Genomic DNA, 24,739 nt, shown 5'->3' with positions numbered 1-24,739 from the left:
TTCCCTACAACATAGGAATATGAGTATATTTCTTGCCATGGACATGGCATGTCATAAAATTCTATCTTCTGTTCAAATTATAAACCAAAGAGTAGATGACTCTCAAAAGAGTCAATAGAAAAAAATCCCATGAGACTAAGAAAGTTAGTGTTACTATGTCCACAAATTGTCACCAACATGTTTATTAAGTAATCAACACCTGAATCTTCAAAAACTTGAGGAGCTGGGTTGGGGTAGAGGAGGCTACTATTCAGAAGGGTGAACTGTTCAACTACCTAAAAACATAAAGATAACAATAAACTCAATTTTCCCTGAATGAGTCCTCTTTGATACTTTTCATATCACAAGATCCTCTCTTGTTACAACATTGTTACAAAGATTAAACACAAAGATTGTTAATAGATCAGTAGAGCACTATGTGTTCTTTTTAACCACATGGCATCTGTAAAGCAGAGCGATTTCACACCCTGGCAATCCCTCCAACAGATCTTGTGCCTCAGGTTTTCTGAACCATCTTCAAAGGTTGCTTCCAAGGTGTGCTTCCTGCTATGATGTCTCCCCTCAACCCCTGTCAGCTCCTTCATACCTTGGTCCTGCCCGTTCCTGCAGGTACACCTTGCACTGACACTTAGAAGTCTGTGCTCCAATTGTCAGTGTTACCACATCAAATGGGACTTCAGAGTAATAATCTTTGATCTTTGAGTTAAATTCAGGATTTAGTTCCAAATGCGGATGTGTGAAGATCTGCTTGATATGACATTGTGCATCTTTATCTGTTTAAAAACACAAAACAATGACAGAAACACCTGTGGCATGGATAAATGTTTAAAAAATCATATATGATTAAGGTTTTTAAAATTCTTTTGAATAACTTTAGTGATCACTGCTGATTTTCCATTCCGTCCTCTGGTCATAGTTGATTTGTGGCTTCAGCTGGGTTTTCTATTTGCCAAATTTTGTAGACCTTGCCTTATATAACAGTTGTTGACTTTAGTTGATATTTTTTGCTCAGCCTTTAAAAGTTTAAAGGCACAGAAGGTCAGAAAATGTCTCTCCAGTGGATTGATAACATTTCGTAACATTTATTGCATATATCAAACAACTGTGTAAATGGCGGGGAGATGACTCTGTGGGGTGGTGACAGAAGGATACCAGCAGGGAATAAGGAAAATTTCTTGATGGGAAGTGTCATTAAACTGCCATTGGATTGATATGTAGCTTACAGGCAGGAGGGTGAAGCAAAGAATGTGAAATCCAATATCATGCCAAACACTCAGACACAAAAACATGAGACCCCCTCCATACTCCGGCCACCTTAACCTAAGAAAGTACCCTAAAGTATAATAAGTAAATGCTATCCTCTGCTCAACCCTGTTACGGAACCTAGCATATTATTTCACATAATTGATTCTGAGCCATTTAAAAAAAAGTGTTTCTATTTGATAACTCAATTTTTTGCAAAAGTATCTTAGTGAGAAAATACTAAAAACATATTTCTAGGCACATACACCAGCCACTGCTAAACTATATTGTGTTCATATTTGAAATAAACAAATTACTCAAAAGCAAATGTTTTTCAAAGAAATATTAACAAGTATTTTGTGCCAGAAATACTTTTCAATAGTAAACAAAATTCCAGTAAAGGTAAACATAGGAAATTCTATAAAAACCAGTAAAATGAAAATGTCTTCTGTTGCCTTCAAATAAGATGTTCAATGATGTTTAACACAGCGACAAAAGGATAACACCAAATTTGCCACAGGAAGCTATACACCTGCACTTAAAGAAAAGTCGATTATCCTGTTAACTGCTGTCTCTTCCTCTATTGTTACAGAGCTATCACAACGATTTTTCTAAAATCACATCTGATGATTTGGCTTCAGTTCTTTAACAGTTTCTCATCACTGCCAGAATCTAGGCCAAGCTCCCAATAAAGCTTACAAGGCATCTCATAACCACTTCCTTGGTTCTCCTTCCCATCTCCCATCACATCCTGGACTTTGTGATTCAACAATACCAAAAGTTTTATATTTCTTTGCCAGACACGGAGACAGATGCATCACCAAATCCATGGCAATGAATACCACCAACTTTATAGGTGTTTCATTCTAGTTCTGAGATCTAGGTGTCAGTTTAATTCCCATTGTGTCCTAAAATAATGAAAGTGAATAAATGTGTGTATTTCTGACCCACATTCTACGAGAGTTTTCTCAGCTGGTCAAAGAAAAAACTACTCTGGTACAAACTAGGAACAATAATAATAAAATAGACATATTGTAATTTCATTGCAGGGAGAAGTCAATAAAAATTAGTCAGTTTGGTTGGATAACTCAATGAATTGGGTAAATACCTGCTTGGTTGATTTTGTTACGAAAGATTCTATGTGGGTGACAGATGTAGGTGAACTTCATCTATAATTTCAATAATCCTACAAGCTCATAGATTTTTTTATAATAAAAGAGAAAATAATGAAAGAATAAGGGTGAGACTGTATTAGATTTAACCTTGAAAAGGACCATAGCTTTCCATTTGAATTCAACTACTTATTAATAACACATTCATTTTTTCATCAAAGATTTTTTTTTTCTGGCATAGTCTATGTTCAAGGCACTGAGATAAGCACAGTAAAAACAGGTTATTTTTGGTCATGAGATCTGATTCAAATGGAGACTGTGAACCCAATCTAACACTTTAAACAAGCTGGAGTTCAGGGATATGGAATGTGCTTTCAAAAGCACCATTTCTTAGGCAGAAAGGGAATATAAATACGTGCGCTACACTTTTATGCTCAGAACCAGTTAGATGAATAACAGTGGAAGATTTTTTTCAAAATAGTAATCATAGGAAATGTATTGATACTTTAACTTTATATATTTTTATAAAATAGTCACTGAGTTAATTTCCTCGCAGTTTATACTTTCACTTAATAGTGAACATTTTCAATGGGGCCTGCCCATTACAACACTGAAACTCAGCCCCAAATGAAAGAAAATGTGTAATCATTCTCTTAAGCAAGATTTTAGCAAGTGCTTGTTTTTGGTTTCATCAGAAACTCTTCACCTCTGGCTTATGTACTGCATCCTAGACCCCTGCTTGAAAGCTGATTTTGTCCTGACATCATCTTCAACTGAATCATCAGTGGTGCTGCCTGCAAACACCTGGTGCTTCCTTGGCATCCTTCCCAATCCAGTCCCAACTTGTCTCAGGCCAGCTTACTTTAGCTCTGCAGAGAACCCACTGTGAGGTAAGGTGGTAGCAGGCTGCTTAACGTATTTCACAAGTATATATGGGAAAGCTGTTTGAAGTCTTGGTTGCTTTTAATGGATTTCTTTTAACCGCAGAATTTTGTTGCCCTCTTGAGGGATAATCATAACTCATATTAAACACAAAAACAGCCTAGACACTGAAAGATAATCCCACTTGTTCTAAGGCATCAAGTTATTTTTTAAAATCTTATACCATAAAAATAGGAAGATTAACTTTGAAGACCCAGTTTTTAATCAACATAAAAATATGAAAAGTTGAAGAGCTTATTTAACGTGTTTGTATCCTCTACCCTATGCTACCTGAAAACTAAAAAAAAAAAAAAAAAAAAAAGAGAGATTAATTTGTACAATCGTTCCTCTCATAAATGAGAAAACAAAAGACCAAAGAGGTGAAGTGGCTTTCCTGATCTAACCCAGAACCTGGCACACTAGACCCTCAACAAATGTTCATTCTAACCTTGCTCCTAGTTTTCTCAAAACTAGTCCTTTTCTCACCACACACTGGGTACCAGTCTCCCAAGAGAACTGAGTAGCATGTATTTTTCTAGAAGTGGGAGATTGGATGATAAATGCAGGGAGGGAATAGCGTAAGTATATCTGTTACTTTTTCCTCATCAGCAGTACTTTATTCAAAATGCTATTTTTTTTAATTGGATGTATTTGTTGATTCTATTAAACCACATTACTGTATCACCTCTCAACCTACCATGATTTTAATGATAGCGTTAAAACACGGTGAATGAATTAAATTGCATTTTAGAAGAGACAAATTAGATTTATTAAATTGGAAGACTTCTATTTATCATAAATTAGATCGTAGTCCATAAATTTTATTGTTTTCACTTTTAATGTTTTATCAGAATAGATTTTTTTGTGAAAGGCTAAATTTTCTGTGTATGTTTCAGCACCAATTATATATATATATACACATATATATGTTAAAAACATAAACACTGCCAAAAAACAAACCTGATAAATAGAATTCTTATTTTTCTATCATATTATTATAGGATATTAAGATAATACATGAGCCTTGGACAAAGAATCCGAAGACCAAGTTTCATGATCCAGCTCATGCATTTAATAGCACTGTGATCTTGGAAAAGTCAGTAAGATTCCCTAGAATGATATATTTGCAAGACCACTGGAATAATACTGACCAGAGTGAAGAAAATTATTTAAAATTTAAAAAATCTATGTAATACTTAAAATGTATTACTATTGTATATGTATTTATATTACTGATTATACCTTGGTAAAAAAAATTCATGAATTTTAAGAAAAGAAATTGAAATTTGGCTTAAAAACTCTCACTTGTGGGGCTTCCCTGGTGGTGCAGTGGTTGAGAGTCCGCCTGCTGAGGCAGGGGACACGGGTTCGTGCCCTGGTCCGGGAAGATCCCACATGCCGCAGAGCGGCTGGGCCCGTGAGCCATGGCCGCTGACCCTGTGCGTACAGAGCCTGTGCTCCGCAAACGGGAGAGGCCACAACAGTGAGAGGCGCGCGTACCACAAAAACAAACAAGCAAACAAACAAAACAAACTCTCAATTGTTATAAAGAAAACTCAGATCAAGTACTATCCATTATATCAACAATCTGGGAGAAAAGGATCACTGTTGGGTGGTGAGAGTCCTAAAAATCAATATATATAGAGGAGATGCCAAGCTCTTCCATTTGAGAGTCCCCAAGGCAAAGCATTAGCACCGTTAGGGCCCCTCAAAATAAGTTTGGAAGTTACTGTCTTTAAATATAAAAACATAATATTTGATTTTCAAAAATGGAAAATTAAAAATCTTTTTATACAAAAGTAGCAAACATGAACTATTTCAGAAATCTCATAACTTCTGAAAATTTACATAAAATACATTATCAGCCTAAAGATGCCCCAATATGATGATTTATTCAACCTAACTGTTGATTATGATTCTGAAGCACTTTCATTGGAACTCACCATTAATGCAATGTATTTCTTTGGTTTCATTAATAATTTGTGGAACTGCAGCTAAAAAAAAGAAATGTAAATTAAAAAATGAAACTTTTTTTTAAAATCAAAATAAAAAGAATACATATTCAGGTATCTGAAACTCAGGATAATTTAATAAAACACATATTTTATTATTTAATTTTTATTACATCAGAAAGCACTTCTAAGTTAAACTGAAAGCTAGAGTAAAACAAAAGAAGCTATTTGGTTCAAATTGCAGAGAAATGATTATTTCAAATAAGAAAATATTAAGGGAGAAAAATGAATGGTCTAAATGCCATCTATTGCTTGAAGTTGATCTATCAGAATTCCTCTAGTTCTATGATCTTACGGCTATAATTTCTTAAATCATTAGAATTACATAAATTCCATCCAGTTGGTTCCACTGATATTTACTTCGTTTCTAAATTCAACTAAACATTGATCTAAAAAACTCCTTAATAAATACCAATGGGACAAACGAGTGAATAAAAACAGAGTGCTTAAAGAAATCATTTAGAGAGGAAAAAAATGGTGGGAGAGACAATCAGAACAGCAGTTTAACATCAGTTCTTCCCTGACCTTATTGATTCATTTTATTATCAAACTTTAGCATGCCTCAGAATCATCTGAAGGGCTTGTTAAAATAAAGAATACTGGGCCTTATATCCAGAGATTCTGATTCAGTGGATCTGAATTTTCCAAGCTTCCCAGATGATGCTGATGCTGTTGGTTTAGGGGCTACACACCCAGAACCACCACATTGGATTAAACCTTGATTTGTAGTAGGAAAACTTCGATTTAAAAAAAAAAAAATGTAGACACATGTACTTCTTTTCATTTTTTCTTCCAAAAATTAGAAACATTTTCTTTTCATGTGACATAAAGCTCAGATGTTCTTTAGAAGGAAAAAAACTGAAAATTGAGATAAGCTTAAGAGAGAAAATCAAAATCACCATTAATTTTCCTTAAGGTCCATATTGCTTGTAGCCAATTGTTTCATTTAATAATATATCTTAAACATCTTTAATGTATAACTATTTTCCCACAATATTAGAATGGCTTTATAGTAATTTATTGGATGACTATAGCTTAATCCAATCCACTATGATTGCAATAATGGTAGTTGTTATTTTTTTCATTTATTAGTAATTTATGTAATTAAATTTTTGTGTACATTCCTAATTATTTCCTTAAAATGAATATCTGGAAGTGAAATTTCTGGTATGTAAGAATAACTTTTAAAGCTTTTCTTACATGTTGTTAAATGGCCCCTTAAGAAAGATTGTTCTAATTTATACACCCACCAGCAACATGAGAATACTCATTTTCCTACACTCTTCCCAACTCTATTATCTTAAAGAGGAAAAATCTTTCCAAATTTGAGGGAAAACAGCATTTTCCAGTTTAATTTTCATTTTTGATTGCTAATAAAGCTAAACATTTTTTATGTTTTTGGCAACACAATACTTGTTTTCCATGTAGAAAGAAGTGGGACTACATCCTTTACCTTTTTTATTTTCAATTGCATTAAATGGTACTTGTGGTTTTTTCATGTTCTCATCCTCTGCGAAAGAATTCCTGTGAATGCAATATCAAACATCTCTGGATCAACGCACTGAACAAAATTCATGGAAATTACATCTAACACACTATCTTTTTTCCTATGAGCACAGTTATTTTGATGAACACAAAGAAAAACTTTCTGGATTTCATTCCTCAAAACTGGCAATCTTGTCTCAAGTGAGGTGGATGGAAATCTCATCATCTTTAATCAGCAGAAGCACATTTGAAGAAAACCAGGGCAAAAAGTCACTCTTTGGTCCAAAAGGGAACAATCTCTGATAGCCTAGGTCCAACAGAAGTGATTCAGAAACACACATTCCTATTGGAATCTGTTTGGCCAAAATTACAAAGTCTTGAAGCAAGAAGCCTTGGAAACTCTGAGACACAGACTGAGAAGAACATCCATATAATCTAAGAAATTGAAGCGTACCATGCAGAAAGTGACCTGTCCTGCCAAGGATTCTGTCCTTAGACTCTGATGAACAGGAATGAATTTTAAGGGTTAGTTATATCTTGGTGTGTTTGCCTCATTTTTCTGTTGTATAATTAAATGCTCAGCCAGATTGGCCTTTAAATCCTCAAATTTGGGACCAAAGTAATCTTAAGTTGCAGACAGAAAAATTGCTGGCCCTGATGATAGAGAATACTGGACAGGATGTGACTTCACTTTACTGTGCTGGGTTGTGAGGCTCCATTTCTACTCCAGAGAAACAGAGATAACAACACTGGCCTTACTTCACAAGGATGCTATGAAGATTCAATCAAACGCTCTGTGTTAAATTACATTTTATAAAGATTTATTGTTCCAGATATTGTACTGTACTAGTAGAGATGAATAAGGCATTTTCAATTCCCTTAAAATATATAAGCATCAGATAGGAAATTAAGAAGCATCAAGGAACTAAAACTATAGTTAATGTTGGGAGGTGTGATAATTTTATTGCAGTTTTATTTTTAAAGTCTTTTTTTTCCCTTTAGTATATGCAATGATGTAATCTGGGGTGAAAAATTATGATGTCTAGGACTTTAAAATAACTTTCCTCCTCCGAGGAATGAAGAAATAGATAAAGCAAGCATGGGGTGAGATACGTTTACCTGAAGTTTGAGTGCCAGGCCAAGGTAAAAAAAAAAATCTCTGATTTCATATCAAGTAAACACTCTAAACAAAGCTCATAAAAGATACAACCCTGAAATGCATGTAAACTGAATTTTAGAAATGTTACTGTCTTAATGGAATGGGATGCTTTGTATGTTTACTCATCCTGCAAGTGATTTCTTGTGTAATTTTGTGAATAACTTATTTGTTTTGACAATGTGTATTTTCATGGAAAGCATGTGATTAGAGCAAATTACACTTGCTACTTTATTTCCAGTAAAGTGAAAATTAGCAGAGAGTACACACACATTGATTTTAGTGTTTTCATTCTGTTAAGATTTCCACTAATTCTGTTGGGACCTCTGGATTCTGAGCCTCAGGGCACAGACATAAGTGTCACTTTTTCTAAATGTTGCTTTTTTGACTTTATTTCTCCTCACCTTGTTGCTATAAGCAGATGGTCTTTATTTAAAAGGGTGGAGGAAGGCATTAAACCTCACAGATAGTACAGGTATGTAAAATTGGCTTTTTTGGTATGAAAAACTGGAGAAGACCATTGTGAAGATAAGGGCAATTATGAATGACTACACGTGATCTTCCTGTCAGCATGAGGTCTTGGTGTAAAGCACTGGACCACGGGCAAGAGGCCAGGGCCCTAGTCTCAACTCAAGTAGCTGCGTGGCTTAGGCAAATAATCCATCTTCTCAGCACCTCAGTTTCCTCAACTGGAAAATGTGTATCATATGCATCCTCTTTGTAATACAGCATGAATGATAATTAAATATATATACATTCACTGGTAAACCTGAAGATAATTAGAATTGAGTATTCTTTCTTAAAATGTTCTAGAAACAATTTATATAATTGTTTCTTGATAAAGACTTCAAGTTTACTTATCTTAGTGTTAACTTAGATAAAGCTTTCATACTTATCTTGATTTTCCTATAAATGTAAGAAAAATATATACCCCATTTGTCGATGCTGAAGTGACTTTTGGGTGATATAGGAACAGGAAACCGAAAGTATATTAATATTTACTACCTATCTGCTCTGCAGCACACCACACACTATGCAATACATGATGGAGGTTATCTTATGCAATCTTGAAACAATACTTGGTAGGTGGTATAATCCATATTTTACAGGTATGGAAACTGAGACTCAGAGGAAAATCTTACCTGCTGGAATTAATAAACTCTAGAGTTGGGATTTTTGAATCCAAGCCTGTCCGATTCAAAAAGGTCCTGACTTTTTCTAACTATATTTAACATGACCTTTAGTAAATTTCATTGTTGGAAGGAATCAGTTAGGGTTAGAATTAGGCTTAAATTCAACATTCTGAATTTAAGTCAATTGCTTAACCTTATGACAAATGTGGACCTTGAGACAAATTTTGGGAAGAAACTTTCCAAAGCTTGCATATCTCAAGGGAACTTACCCAAAGTTAAAAACCATACTTAAATAGACTCCTTGTAAATCAAGTTTGCTCTTCCCTCATCGACAACGGCGAAAGAGACAGTCTTGGATTGAGTGAGTGCAAAGAACAAACAAAGGGACAGTAGGCTGTATTATTTAAAACCTAATTTTCAAACAAACAAACAAAACCTTCTATCAATCCTATTATTTCGGAGTATTGAGGGAATAAGGCCAACTGCATAAAGATGTGGCGATTAAAGTGAGTTCTGGTCCTGGGAGATGTCCTATGAATTCTTTGAATATGTGATTACTTGTATTTTTGAACTATTAAAAAAATGTTTCTTATGGGACTGTTTTCACTGCCTCCTGAGGCAGAAAGAAATGAAGGACAAGTCAGTAGAATTGAGGCCGTTCTTGAGGGTAACTTCAGAGACACGGATGATCATGCACGGCCATCTAGTCTTTCATTCCCTTGGGAGGTTAGGTTTACTTCTGTTTTCCTGGCAACAGACAAGTCAAATACTCACTTAATTCTATCATATAAAAGGGAAGCAGACTTAGCTGGCACCATAGGCACTGCCCCTTCCCCAGGCAACTGGGGGTGTTACTATGTTCTCTGGCCCAGCAACCCTCTTATTCACTCATTACTACCCCTCATTAGAATGGAAGTGGACATAGAAGGCCAAGGACCTTTTCTCCAAGCCGAATGCTTCTCTCTGAGATTCCATCTTCTAAAAAAAAAGTTCTAATCTTGCGGTAGAGACAGACATATTTATAAATTTGGATAGGTTTTGCCTAGAATAAAGTCATGCCTCAAAAACTCCAAATGAATGCTCATACCGTCTCGGGCTCCACTCTGACTGATGGTTCATAAAACAAATCTCACCTAATTCTTTCTGTCTGATGCTCCCATAATTCAAGGATATATATCACAGGATGAAACTAGCTTGAAACTTTTAATTTTAAACATGACTTTTGAATGGAGTCAAGTCCTGATGGTTTGAAAAACTGTTGGATATACTTTTGTTACAGTGTTTGAAGACCACTAGAATCATTATGGTTTCAATGTTTTAAAGAAGCTTATTTTCCAGAGCATGAATTTTTGGACACACTTCTTTTTGTTGCTTTCTTTAATGTAGGCAATGCCTTTTGAAATCAATCTTTAGAGATTTTTGGGGTTGCACAATTCAAATTTGTGGCTCTCTTACCATTCCAGCGGGTGTGGCTGTGCCTTTTTATTCAGGAGCTGAAATTGTTCGAATACATTTAAAAGAGACCAGTATTGGGTCAGGATGGAACCAGGTTTCCCCACAGGATTTGCTGTATCATAAAATTCACGCATCAAAGATTGAAACCCAGGAGTAGTAGATGGGAAGAGCTGAGAAGGAATATTCGAAAGCAGAATATCAGAATAAGTTATGGAAAATAAAATGTAGTATTACTAGGAAAGGCCTTATATTTATTTATTCAGATATTTTAAAAATCAGATATTTATTTAAAATCCATTATCTATACCATAATTTAATTTTCTGTGTTGCTGTCAAGGTAAATGCCACTTTTTATAAGGAGCTAATTTTGCTGATGTTTATACTTTCAAATGGGGTGAATTTTATTTCTCTTTTCATTGAAAGGAAATGGATATCTGCTTTCTATAGATACCTGAAAACAGGTGAATAACAGAGTGAGTCAGGTAGCAGGAAAAATGAGGAGAGATTCTCTTGGGTTACAAGTGCCTTACAAATCTCAGGGTGAGAGATATTAATCCTACCCCCAAAAAATCTACGGTTATCCTCTTTCTACTCTGAGAGTCAGGAAATTAGTGTCTGCCCTTTCTCCTACAAAATAATTCTTCTTTTCTTCACATTGTGCCAAGAGATGTTCTTTACTTTCACAATATCTTAAATTGAAGATATTGAAGGATGAAGGATGAAGCCAGGTCTCTGATTATCTTTGTACAGTATTGACCCAAACTGTCATGAATGTAATACTTACTATATTTAAATTAATTAAAATAACCCATCAATTACGTTATCTTTGGAGTAATAAGCTTACTTCGAACCCTCTAAAATATGGAGCTAAATTATAAAAACAAGTGTCAAACCTTCACTAATTAATTTAGTAAGTTGGTTATAACTCATACAAGTAGCATCTGAATACACAGATTATTTTAAGTAAAAAATAAATATTTTATTCAAACAGATTAATAATAAATTATTAGTAGACTTTTTAAAATGCTATTTTAAAGAGATATTTTGTATAAACAAATCTTAGGTAGAAAAATATGAATCCAATATAATTTACCTATATAAGAGCAGAACTGGAAACAAAGCAAGTACTGAGCATGCACATGTATATGTAATAAATTATCCTTTGATATTGATCAATAACTTAACAGAATCCAGGAAAATACATAGAAAACAAAATAAATGCCATTTATATTTTTGGGCTGAGAATCCAGGAAAATACATAGAAAACAAAATAAATGCCATATATATTTTTTGGCTGAAACCAGTAAAAGTTATTATAATAATTTACATTTTCTTTCTTTGGATTTTGCTATAGAGCTACAACAAATTAAGATTTAGGTAGTTTTAAAAAATATTATTGTTCTATTGAGTAATATTTACTTTTACACAAACAAAAAAGGCATAATAAACAGAAGGAAATTTTGGTTACATGTAAATGTCCCAAGGCTAAAAGCAAACTTTTTTGGAAAAATGTTAGCATTTTCCCCTTAAGAACTATCAAATCCTGCCAGCTATACTAATTCCATATTCTTTCACCTTTAGTAAGTCATGTATTATCTGCAAACTCTTAAAGAATATGCATTCTGCTCATCTTAATATTTATATCTCTGTAAAGAAGAAGCTTACAAAGATTTCTATTCCTTAAAGAAATATCTTCACCTAGTTTTAAGTCAAAATCAAGTCTCTTATGGCTGATCTACAGTAATCTCAGTAATCAAGAGGAATCAAAGGTCACTTTTGTTTTACCAGTTGGAATTGTCCCAAACTCCTGAGTTCCTTTATGAAAGTCATAATTGAGTTAATCTCCTCTAAAGATAGGCATTGATTTAGTTCTTTTTGATAGTTTTCACCCTATAATGGGGGGGAAAAATACAACTCTTAAGCAATTGCTACAAAGTCAAACCATGTTTAACACAATTCAAGAACCAAATTTTAAACTCTATAAACAGCTGGGCTAATTAATTCTAAATAATACATAATAACTTTAACTTGCCAAAATGATGTCAGAATATAAGAAAGCTTCATATTTGACAAAAGGACCTGAAATAGCTCAGTAAGTACTACTTTGGTAGTAAGGTTGGGAAATTGGGCCCAGAAGGACAGAATGAGTGTGACAGTTTGGAAATGCAGGAAAAGTCTTTTTTTAGTCTTCAGGGTACAAAAGACCAGAGCAGCAAATTTACACGTGAACCTCATGTATGGGACATTACCATTTTCGAGTTTCATGGATTCTAGTAAACAGACTCACCCTCCCATTTTCCTCACATTCATTTTTCATTATAATGCATCCCTTAGAGCAAAAGATACACATATTACCATTCCCTCTGGGTCAAATGGTTCTAATGGTTTTAAAGGCAATCCACTCACTAAGGAAGGGAAACAGGGAACTCTAGAAGAAATCAATAAAATCATAGGGAAACAACAGTCTATAATGTCATCTCTCTCAAAACCATCTCTCTGTAGAGCGTTGCTTCTTGGTGAGACCCTTCACATTCTACTTTTCCAAATTTTCCAATTATGGTTTTAAAACTGAAAGATACATAGAAAACAATACTGTACCTAGTAACCTGTACAGATTTTTTTATGCATCAAGAAAACTTGTACTGAGAGATCATAAAAATTAACCAGTCTTACTCTGAAGCACTACTCCCTAATCATCAGCATCTATCTAACCAAAGACGTTAACCAGATGTGAATGCTTAAAAAACAGTTAGTATTATAACTCTAGTCCCTTGATGTTAATCTAGAGCACTCACGGCTATTCTAACTGCCTCTAAAAGGTTCAGGTATTCCTTTTAAAGTATTTTATAATATGTAATATGTATTACTCATTATAACCACAAATTTTCCCTGGGAATTAGGGACTGCTTTACTTCATTTTCAACCCATAATTTCATCATATTCAGTCAGTCACATACTTAGGAGACATAAAATAATATTGGTCCTTAGGTCGGAAAAATATTAAGAAGTTTATATAATGGATACAAATCAATTTCAAATGAATTATCACGTTGCTTACCTGCACGGTAAAGAAAATGGCACCTTCCAAAAATGAAATAAATATTTGTCAGTACAAAAATATGCACTTACCTTAAATATACCTGATCTATAAAGTCTCTGAAGTATCTCAGAAAATATGGAAAGTGAAGATTCATTGGACAGGAGAAAATTGAAAGTGTCTTTTAAAAGGAATTCTTCTGTGTTTTGGTCCTCAAAATCCATATTATCATCATCTTGAAAATTTAAATGCTCATGCACCTGTGAAAGAGTAAAAGCACAGCAAATATTTTTCATTGACTTACTTTTAATGCAGTGAAATCACTTCTAAGACCTGATTCATTTCCCGTTGGATCATAGATCAGAACTGACATCTAGTGGTCCTTTTGGAGGTCAACAGTTTTATAAAATCTAAGTAATGCTCTTTTGAAAATATGATTCTTTATAAGAACATTAACTGTTTTGTAAAACCAAATTAGTTTGTCCTGAACTTCTTCATTGTTGAAGACCTTATGTTTATGGAAATGACATTTCTGAACAATAAATTTTAAAAATCATAATATAAACTATTATATATGTGTGTAAAATAATGAATAAATGACCATTAGAAGATGTAGATTCATAAAATTTCAAAATTTTAGAGATAAATCTTTGAACTACTCAGCCAAATGTCTGAGCCATATATAATGTAATCATTCTCCTTGTGTAATAGTTTGAAAACCAGTCATTACAGTATGAAGTCAAACTCTGGTTGCACATAATTTTATGTTGTTTCTCTTCATTTCTTCTCATCCCATATCCCAAGATAGCTTTCTATAGACTAATACAATCAATTTTAAAATCTTCTTGCCACTAAGGGCTATTTTAGGATTAAAAATATGCTGGAGGAGATGATCTGAATGAGTTAATTTAATTTAAGAGGAAGTAAAAGAATCAGAGTGTACAAAAAACACTCTTAAATTTCCATATATTTATACAAATATTGAAAACAAATATTTCAAAAATTCCTATGGCTTTTTAAATTAAAATATAAGCCAGTTTTAAACTAAATGTCTATATGTAAAGAATAAAAGAGTTACCTTTTTTATAAACCCATACGAATAAGCTAGGTTACCTGCTATTTTCTATTATCTAAATGTCTGTTTTCCTGCATTAACACATACTTAGCTTTATTCCACATTTATTTCAAAAATAGTGGTTGAACCACAAAAAAATCCATATTTGTTCAACAGGGATGCAGAGTGGGTATTGTAACTCAAATCAGAGACTCTCCATATGCTAGTTAATTCTCTGAACCACAGTAAATATAAGTCTGTAGTAAGTTTGACGCAAGTTGCACTTATTGATCAGTTACTATGAATGAACACACCACCACCACCACCACCACCACCACCACCACCACCACCACACACACACACACACACACACACACACACTTCAGCCAAAGGGGAAGATCCCATGAGGACTCTGGCATACTCACCTGGAGCACTACAGGGGACCTGCCGCTGCCATAACCAATATCAAAAGTTAAAAGCTGAAAACATAATCTGCATCTGAAATAAAAACACAAGGTAACAAAAATACATTCTATTTGCTGTATTTACTCTATTATTTGATACTATATCATTACTAATCACTAAGGTTAAATTTCAAGGTCCATACTAATTACAAAGAGCAGTGGCTTGGATAATCCAAAATTGAATACAAATTATCTTTGGATTTGGAATCTGTTTCGTTCCTTACAGAAAATACAAATATGTCTAAAGTATTCATAATACATTAAACGAAACAATGAAGTGACTCCATAAAAACGTAATATGGAAAAGGAAGCTCTCCTACTCCTCCGTGCTAGGCAATCTTATTCGCATATAAAGCATGATAAAGCTTACATGGGGGCACCTCCTTTTTTGACATACTCGATTTAACATTTCCCTAGAAAAAGACATTAAATTATACTCAAGTAAACTGAGATATGGAGATAAGAGTTAATGAATTTTGTTAATAAAAATCTATAAATAAAAATATACCTAGTCAATGGAAAGCATATATGATAAAAATAACTGAGCTTGGAAGGGGCTGCAATTAAAAAGATAATTTAAATAACTGTGCCTTATTTCTTGTCACCACTATTTAAATACTGGTGAGTCTCTAACATGCTCTGAAGTTTTAGGATCAACAAATTAGAAAACATAAGTTTAGAAGTTCATATTTTACACTGATATAAAATTTTCTAAGTAGCACCTACTTGTGATAATTAAGATATATTTTCACTAACAATCAGTTGTTAGAAGTAGGGGTTGTTTTTTTTTTTTTTTAACATCGAAATTTGTTTTTACCTATGGAAGACCTTTGGTCCCAGAGTAGATGTTTCACTGAATACTTCAGCTGCTAGCAGGAGTTTGCTAATTGCTTCCTTCATGTTATCAAAAGCCTGAAGAGGTGAACTTGTTCTCAGGAACGTCTCAAAAAATGTTTGCAGCTGTGAACAAAATAAAGCATTCACATGTTGAAACTACAATCTCAATTTGTCTCTCTCTCATTTCCAAAGTGAACAATGTGAAAGATCCCTTCAGGCTATCTCTCCTTGACACACACAAAAAATTCCTTAAAAAGGAAAATATGATCATCTAAGACATATATACATACATATATATATTTTATATATACATATATATGTAAAATATACTGAAAGAGTATATAATATACTTAAGGTATATTATATAATAAATATATATTATCACGTAATATATAATGTATATATATTCTATACATTTAAAAATACAAGCCTTCTGGGGCTTCCCTGGTGGCGCAGTGGCGGAGAATCTGCCTGCCAATGCAGGGGACACGGGTTCGAGCCCTGGTCTGGGAAGATCCCACGTGCCGCGGAACAACTGGGCCCGTGAGCCACAATTACTGAGCCTGCGCGTCTGGAGCCTGTGCTCCGCAACAAGAGAGGCCGCGATAGTGAGAAGCCCGCGCACCGCGATGAAGAGCGGCCCCCGCTTGCCACAACTAGAGAAAGCCCTCGCACGGAAACGAAGACCCAACACAGCCATAAATAAATAAATAAATAAAGCAAACTGTCAACAAGTAAAAATAAAATAAACACTATAAAAAAAAAAAAAAAAAACACTTACTTTCCTTGGGTCTTTGTTTAAAAAAAAAAAAAAAAATACAAGCCTTCCGACTGAATGTGGGGTACCAAAACATCCTGTAATTTAAATTACTTTAGAGGTGCTTACTCCATTTTTCTTCTCATTCCACGGCTCATAATCATGGAAAGTGAAGGGGAACTCACAGAGCTTGTGATCAGAACTGCCAAGTTTATTTTGTGACTCCTCTACCTAGGAGAACTTGGACTTGCAACTCACTTCTCTGAATTTTTGTGTCCTTTTCTTTAAAAGGGGTTACTACCTACCAACAAGAGAGTTGTGAGGCCAAATTACAAGAAAGTCACTGTAAAGTATGAAATTCAAATCTAAGCTTTTTATTATTATCCCTTTCCTGCATATATCAGAACAAAAAGAACTATATCGAAATTGCTTCTTCTTCACGCTGTTTTGCTGTGAGAGCTCTAGCCAACCACAGAAGAATCTAAGAGAATCTCAGTGTCCTCCTAACATGTTAATTTCAGGCTTCATGTGGCTAGAGAGAATGGGGCCGTATTACAAAAAGGGGCAGGATGTTAGGTTTATGTCTTCATAAAAACACTATAGTTGGTATCACAAAGAGCTATTTTTATTTGCTTAAATATGAAAACAATCACAACAACAAAACTATATCTTGAGGATGCTTAACACCAAAGCTCAAGTCAAACTTTCTAAAAAGTATAAAACAGACCTCATATTGATTCATAAACTTTCTCTGGATAAACATACGCTTTCAAAAATGAAGAACAAAAAATATTTTTTGAAAAAACATGCAGCAGGTATACTATTAATATTTTTGGAAGAACAAACTAAATTTATCTGAGCTGCGTAAGACTGCAAAGTGCAAAACTTTAGTTGCTATAATAATGAAGGACAGATATTGGCACAAATCACCTGAGGGAGACGGTAAATGTATCTTTAAGATACGCAAGCAAAATTCACCCAAGAGAAACAAATGCTGACTTCATAAACTCTTCCCAGCTGAAAAACAGAAACCTAATGAGATGTACACCTTAAGACCCTATAAACACATCATTAGCATTTGGCAGTTGGGGTGTTTTTCCCTCTCTAAGGACTAAGGAAAATGAATGTAATAACTGTATGATCAAAAGAAAATAAATCAAAGCTAACACTAAAAATATTAACACCCTTGAGTCAAAACAGAGTCACATGTTTTTCCAAATAAAAGTAACTCATCACATTTCACTCACTTCACCATATTATATAGAAAGGGCTATTATTGCATTTTTCCATTTTAATGTTTTCTGAATATCACAGGGTTCAAGGTTAATAATTTAAGAAAGCTGGAAATGTTTGTGTAGCACATAGGATATATAAGATTTATTATCAAATTATATCCTCCATGGTAAAAAATAATTAGCAAATTACTGCTTAGGATTGTATTTATTCTTCTACTGTGGAAATGTGTATTTCTTAATTTTTGACTGTAATTAATTTTTCACCATGTGGAAAGCACTGTGTGCTGGGTTTTGGGGGACAAGGTACATAGCATGGTGGTAACTCTATAGACTTTAGAGGCTGAAAGTCACAGTTTCGACTTTGGTTCTCCTGTTACTACTAAATTGTGAGACCTTGCGGGATTACTAACAGTAACTTTATGGAGGTATTGCTAGGATTAAATCAGAGAATGTACATAAGGTACACCACCACCCATCACACATCAATATTTAGTACACGTTAGCGCCTTTTATTAATTAAAACAAAAGTCCACAGCCTTCCTTCAATCAAGGAAGAACATTTAAAAAATATATGATAAGCCTTTCAATAGAAATATATTTAAAAGGGAGAAGAAAGAGGCATGGTGGGTAAATAGACCCCATCACTGGTATGTCTCCCAGCAGAAGTGAAAGAGAACTGAAGGACCAAAATAACTTTCCTCCCACTTCCCTAAAACTCAGCCTGCCAAGAGAAGGACCAACGTCAACCACCAATCATGAAAGCAGGGGGACAAGAAGCTAGACAGCTGCCATTACAAACAGAAATGTGAAGAGAGGAGATAGAAATGGCATTTAAAAGGCACAATTCAAAACAGAGAGACTTCCTCATTTTTGTATTCGTTCTGTTACCAATCTTTGTCTCTATATGCATTTCCTTCTATCTCACTGCATGCATTTCCATTTATTTAAGTCCTTCAAGACAAAGAAAATTCTAGATGAGTCATCTCTTTATTTAGTACAGTGGCAAGCAAACTACATATGCCAGAAGTGAAAGTAGAATCATGCAAATGCTTACTATTTTTTTTTAATCATCAACTTTCAATAAGTCGCCCAGAGAGGGCAGAATACTTATATCAATTTTTGAAACTAATCCACTTAGGCTAAGTGGCAGACTTCTTTGACTGTCTGCTCATATTGTAATTTGTTAAACTAATTGTATTTCCTTGGTCAAATACTTGAGTTCTGTGCATCTCAATGTGCTCGCACGTAGAAAGAGAGAAATGTGCTTGATGATTTCATGAGACAATGTCAAATCTGAAATTATTTGATAGTAATTCCATTCAAAGCTATCAGAACCCAAAATACACTTTTCACTCAGGAGCTTTCTTAACCCAAACACAAATATCTGAAAGAACACCTTCACTTTTGTAAGTTAAAATCAGCCGTGAACTCAAATATCACGGAGACTTCTCTGTCTCTAGATCAAGACGTTTAATCGATGCTTTTGAATTACCTAAACATGAGAATATAAGATCCCAAGGAAATCAGTACCTTGGCAGTAAGGTAAAAATGAATAAAAGAAGATCTTAAAACATTTAACATGACATGAAACTATTTTATGAACTATAAATTTTCCTCCTTCTGTACAAAAATGGAACACAAATTTAGTGCAAAATAAATTATGTAGAAAATGACCTTGTAAGATCACGGCTGTAAAACCAGGCAGTTAAAGCATCACCATTTGTTTGTACTTGTGTAAAATTCAAGCAATAACCCAGTAAGGTATTTGTAATTTCCACATCTAGCCATTGAAATATACATAGATGGGTCAAAATTATCAACTAAAAATAGAAGGACAAGAGGGACTAAGGATGAACTTCAAAATATTTGTAGGAAAACTTCAGTTATGTTTTTAATATCTTAAAATATTTCTAAATTGCCCTTATATTCACCTCATTCCCCCACCCCACCTCTCACAAACCCCTCCCGTGCTAAATTCTGGGCTTCACCTGATTAATTTCCTTTATCCTCCCATAGGACCTTAGGCAGATGGTTCTCAGTGGCAAAGCATGTTGTTCTGTGTTAAACTTGCTGACTTTCTTGTTTGCTCTCACCATTAGACCATAAGATTTTTTAGGGCAGATACTGTACCATTTTATCTTTGGGTGGCCAGTATCTAACACAGGGTAGGTATTAAGTAAACACTGTTGAGTAACTAAACCTAAGTATAACATTACAGAAACCACAGAGACTTTGATAAGAGAAATAGTTTACTGGAGTTTCTGGATAACATAAATTTTCTCCTTAGGACAACATGTTTATCTCTCGTTTCCATCTCGTGAGCGAGGGAGGATGAGCATTTTTCTGGTGACTTGTAATAAAACCTTTGAAAAATAGAAGCTCACAGCTGTTCAGGAGAATTTTTGTGATAAGAAAAATATAACACAAGAGTTAAAACACAGGATGAAAGATTAACCAATATTAGAGTTTTTTTAAAGTCATGTTCTTGACTAACTGAGAAGCTATAGCAGAATACTGATATTTCAATATTTTGAATTTTCAGTAGTATTTAATAGCATTGTACCTTATTAAAGTTTACCAGAATTTCCCTCAGTATTAATGTGGGAGAGAGAAGTTTTCATCTTCTCAAAATAAAGAATATTAGTACTTAAAACCATTTTGCACCAACAAGCATATGAAAAGATGCTCAACATCACTAGTCATTAAGGAAATGCAAATAAAAACCACAATGAGATATCACCTCACATCCATTAGGATGGCTACTATTAAAAAAAAAACATAAAATATTAAGTGTGGGCAAGGATGTGAAGAAATCAGAACCCTTGAGCACTGTTGGTGGGAATATTAAATGGTGCAGCCACTATGCAAAACAGTATGGAGGTTCCTCAAGAAATCAAAATAGAATTACCATATGATCCAGTAATTCAGCTTCTGGGTACAGAGCCAAGAGAATTGAAAACAGGGTCTCAAAGAAATATCTGTTCATCCATGTTCACAGCAGCATTAGTCACAATAGCTAAATGGTGGAAGCAACTCAAGTATCCATCCATGGATGAATGGATAGACAAAATGTAGTATATACAGACAATGGAATATTATTTAGCCTTAAAAAGGAAAGACATTCTGACACATATTGCAACTCAGATGAACCTTGAGGATAGTATGCTAGTTGAAATAATCCACTCACAAAAGACACTGCATGATTCCACTTACGTAAGGTATCTAGAGTTGTCACATTCCTAGAAAAAGGAAATAAAATAGTGGTTGCCAGTGGCTTGGGGGGAGGGGGAAATGCGAAGTTGTTTAATGAGTATATAATTTCAGTTTTGCAAAAAGTTCTCGACACTCGTTTCACAACAACGTAAATATTTTCAACACTACTGAACTGTACACTTAAAATGGTTAAGATGGTAAATTTCATGTTATGTATATATTACCACAATTTTAAAAAATTTTTAAGTGATATTGCAGTTTTCACAGCCTTACTCCCTCCAACAACCATGTTTAAACACCTGTTAACTTTGTACCACAAAAGTCCAGAAGAACACCTTTTTAATGGTTATAAATTTTGCAAAAGAAACTAAACACAAAATAACCCCTCCCTTGCTCCATTTCTCAGCTCCTGCAAATATTGGAAATAGTTTCCATCTCTATTCCGTCTCCTCTTACTCACTGTTTTATCCAGAAACAATCTTTTAACCTTGAACTTTTTGCTTATTTAGTCTGAGAAATATCACACAGCAAGCTTGAATGCTCATAGGAATGACTGAGAATAGAGGACAAACTTATGATGGCACACGAAGTCTAAAGGCTGATCATTTCAGGTTAAAAGGAAAAGACCTTTTTTTTTTAAAGGAAAATATCTTATGTGACATTTTCCCTTAAAAGGAAATATCACATGAGAGTTCTGACTCAATTTTATCCATGGTAGAACTAAGCACACAACTAAATACATGAAATCCAAGAGTCTATGTTCTTTTCCAAATTAAAAGGGGAACAAATATGCATTCAAATCTACCTCTTTTTAATACAGTTGGAATTTAATTTTTTGCAGTATGCGGGCCTCTCACTGTTGTGGCCTCTCCCGTTGCGGAGCACAGGCTCCGGACGCGCAGGCTCAGTGGCCATGGCTCACGGGCCCAGCCGCTCCGTGGCATGTGGGATCTTCCCGGACCGGAGCACGAACCCGTGTCCCCTGCATCGGCAAGCGGACTCCCAAACAACGTGCCACCAGGGAAGCCCAAGTCTATTGTTCTTGATTGATATCATTATTCTGCCTTTTACAGACTCAATTGGGATCTCTCTGTCTTACTCTGACCTAATCATTCTCTCTCCCTGGCATTTGCCAAACTCTTAAAGTGTATCTGAAGGAATTTGAACACCTCAGAATTTTATCCCAATGTAATATATTTTACATACAAAGTATTTTTTGATCACCTTATAATTCTCAATATGAAAAATGTTTATAAATTTAATTTAAAATTTCAGTTACCGTATGGCTCTAAATTTTAAAATATTTTTCCCGAAGAGTTACGATTACAATTATTTGTTGTACACAGTTGGTCAGAAAAACAGAAATACATTACAATTCTTAACAAATAATTTATAAAATAAAAAGTAAAATTGTTTTGGAGATGCACCCCTTAGATGGATACGACTTCTTTTTATTCACTTAGTTGAGTCTTTTTATCCATTGAGACAACAGTATTTATTGTTAGAATGAGAAGGGTTCAGCATTGGTATTAATATTATTTTCAATGTAAGCATAGAGAAGATTTGTTCACGCAAATACATAGATGTAGATGGAAGGGTTTAGCTAGAGAGACATGACTTAATTCCTCGAGCTCCCTCCAAAGTATATGAAAAAAAAAAACAAGTAGTGATTTATCATGAAATATTTAATTTTGTTAAAAACTGAAAACAATCTGAGTTGTGGAGGATCTGTTACTTGGTGATTAGCATCCTTCACTTTCTCTAATGAAAACCATATTTAAATGCGCCTGTTTTGGGGAGGGGTTGCAGAATTTTTTCACCCTGGAACAATTATTATTATAATATTAGGGATAGATGAGCGCTAGGTCTTTCTTTTGAAGAGCAAAGGTCTGTGCATGAAGGGATAGGGAATAAAAAGCACCCGCTTTAGAGGCGCTGTCTCAGCGAGATCAAATTTTAGGAAGGTATACATGTGAAAGATGAAGTTATGGGCATTGATTCTCTTGAAACTATCTATGGGCCTGTGAACCCCTTGGAGAGTCTTCATGGCTCCCCAGAGGCACACGACACCCCACTTGAGGATCATAGCTCTGGCTGTGTCTGGCCCAGAGAACACATCTGCTGCACGTCAGAGGGCTGTGGAAGGGGATGAAGGGCTGGTGAGCATTCTGGACCGTGGCAAGAAGTCTCCTTTGTGTTTTAAAGGGTCATGATTTAGGGGGAAAATCAAATATATAAAAACAGAAGGAAAAGAGGAAAAAAGATTTGAGAAAGGGAGGGAAAAAAATGACTAAATTACAAACCTAAGCACTGATGTGATTTTTCATTTCACGCACATGTGGTATTTGGATATAATTCTATGTCATACTCACTAACCCCAGCCAAGTTGACACCATGTGCCAGACACTGTGTGTTTCTCATGCACTGTTTTGTTTATATTCACAGCAATGCTATGAGGTTGATACTCATTATCCCCATTTTATAGATGAAGAAATCGAGGGTTGAGAACACAAGTAATTTGCCTAAGGTTTTACAGCTAAAAGGTAACCAGTATGGGTGTTGAAACCAGTCTGCTTGGCTGCAAAGCCCCAGCATTACCTCTGCTATTGCGGCTTTGATTATACAGATTTAGGAATGTGGATGGACCCTGAAATATTGAAGAATGAATCATCTGTGGTTTTACTTTCACGGAAAATGTGTTTGAAACTGTCACAATTCTCTTTTTTCTTTTTTTTTTTCCTTTTTTTTTTTGCGGTACGCGGGCCTCACTGTTGTGGCCTCTCCCGCCGCAGAGCACAGGCACAGGCTCAGCGGCCATGGCTCAGGGGCCCAGCCGCTCCGCGGCATGTGGGATCCTCCCGGACCGGGGCGCGAACCCGTGTCCCCTGCATCGGCAGACGGACTCCCAACCACTGCGCCACCAGGGAAGCCCCTGTCACAATTCTCAAACACCCACACATCTAACAAATCAACTCAACAACTTGAGCATTTGTGTAGGCTAATTACCTTTTGGAAAAACTAAGGACATTTCTTTGTGACTTAAATGAAATTGCCTGAATCAAGAACAAATTCTGTGTTAAGTCAAATGATTTAAGAACATAAATATTCTCGTCATTTGTTTTAGCTCATTGAAAATTGGCTTGCTTTAGGGTAAACCACTGAAAAACTAAATTAATTGACTGAACCTAAATTAGGAAGTTTTTCCTCATTCTCTGGAATTAGATCAAAACTCCAATATTTAAGTAAGTTTCATGCTTCCGGTGACATGAAAAATTTTATTCATTTGTACTTCTTAATAACCCTAAGCTTTAAAGCGTACATTAAAATTGGAAATTCAGAAAGTAGATTCTGTGATTTAATCAGTTTCATGGTTAAAAATTTTTAAATTTCCCATATGTATATCAGAGAATTGATCAAAATACAGAAGGCTATGAAGAGCATAAAAATTTAATTATTTGCTTTGAATGGTAGAACCCTGATTGCGTTATATTCAACCTTCTCAGGGAGCTGGCAGGTTATCCTTATTGCCCCGTCTAGAATCTCTCAGTAGGATATAAAGGATCAGAGAGATTTTACAGAAAAAAGTAAAAGTTAGGGGCTTCCCTGGTGGCGCAGTGGTTGAGAGT

At 34.7% G+C, this 24,739-nt stretch overlaps 1 protein-coding gene across 1 annotated transcript in view; it reads right to left on the bottom strand.

Moving 5' to 3' along the window:
* The window catches only part of CPED1 (cadherin like and PC-esterase domain containing 1), a 300,745-nt gene that overhangs the window by 158,298 nt on the left and 117,708 nt on the right, over positions 1 to 24,739 (bottom strand). The window contains exons 8-15 of the mRNA XM_007459334.1: positions 15,889 to 16,031; positions 15,033 to 15,105; positions 13,646 to 13,813; positions 12,302 to 12,406; positions 10,517 to 10,686; positions 6,741 to 6,811; positions 5,219 to 5,269; positions 587 to 773 (exon numbers count right to left, since the gene is read on the bottom strand). Coding sequence (XP_007459396.1) covers positions 587 to 773; positions 5,219 to 5,269; positions 6,741 to 6,811; positions 10,517 to 10,686; positions 12,302 to 12,406; positions 13,646 to 13,813; positions 15,033 to 15,105; positions 15,889 to 16,031 — 968 coding nt within the window. The remainder of the gene's footprint in view (positions 1 to 586; positions 774 to 5,218; positions 5,270 to 6,740; positions 6,812 to 10,516; positions 10,687 to 12,301; positions 12,407 to 13,645; positions 13,814 to 15,032; positions 15,106 to 15,888; positions 16,032 to 24,739) is intronic.

Source organism: Lipotes vexillifer, unplaced genomic scaffold, assembly GCF_000442215.2.
Source record: "Lipotes vexillifer unplaced genomic scaffold, Lipotes_vexillifer_v1.1 scaffold116, whole genome shotgun sequence".
Classification (NCBI taxonomy): Eukaryota; Metazoa; Chordata; class Mammalia; order Artiodactyla; family Lipotidae; genus Lipotes; species Lipotes vexillifer.
The sequence above is the reverse complement of the archived record's forward strand: the minus strand, read 5'-3'. Positions and strand labels throughout refer to the sequence as shown.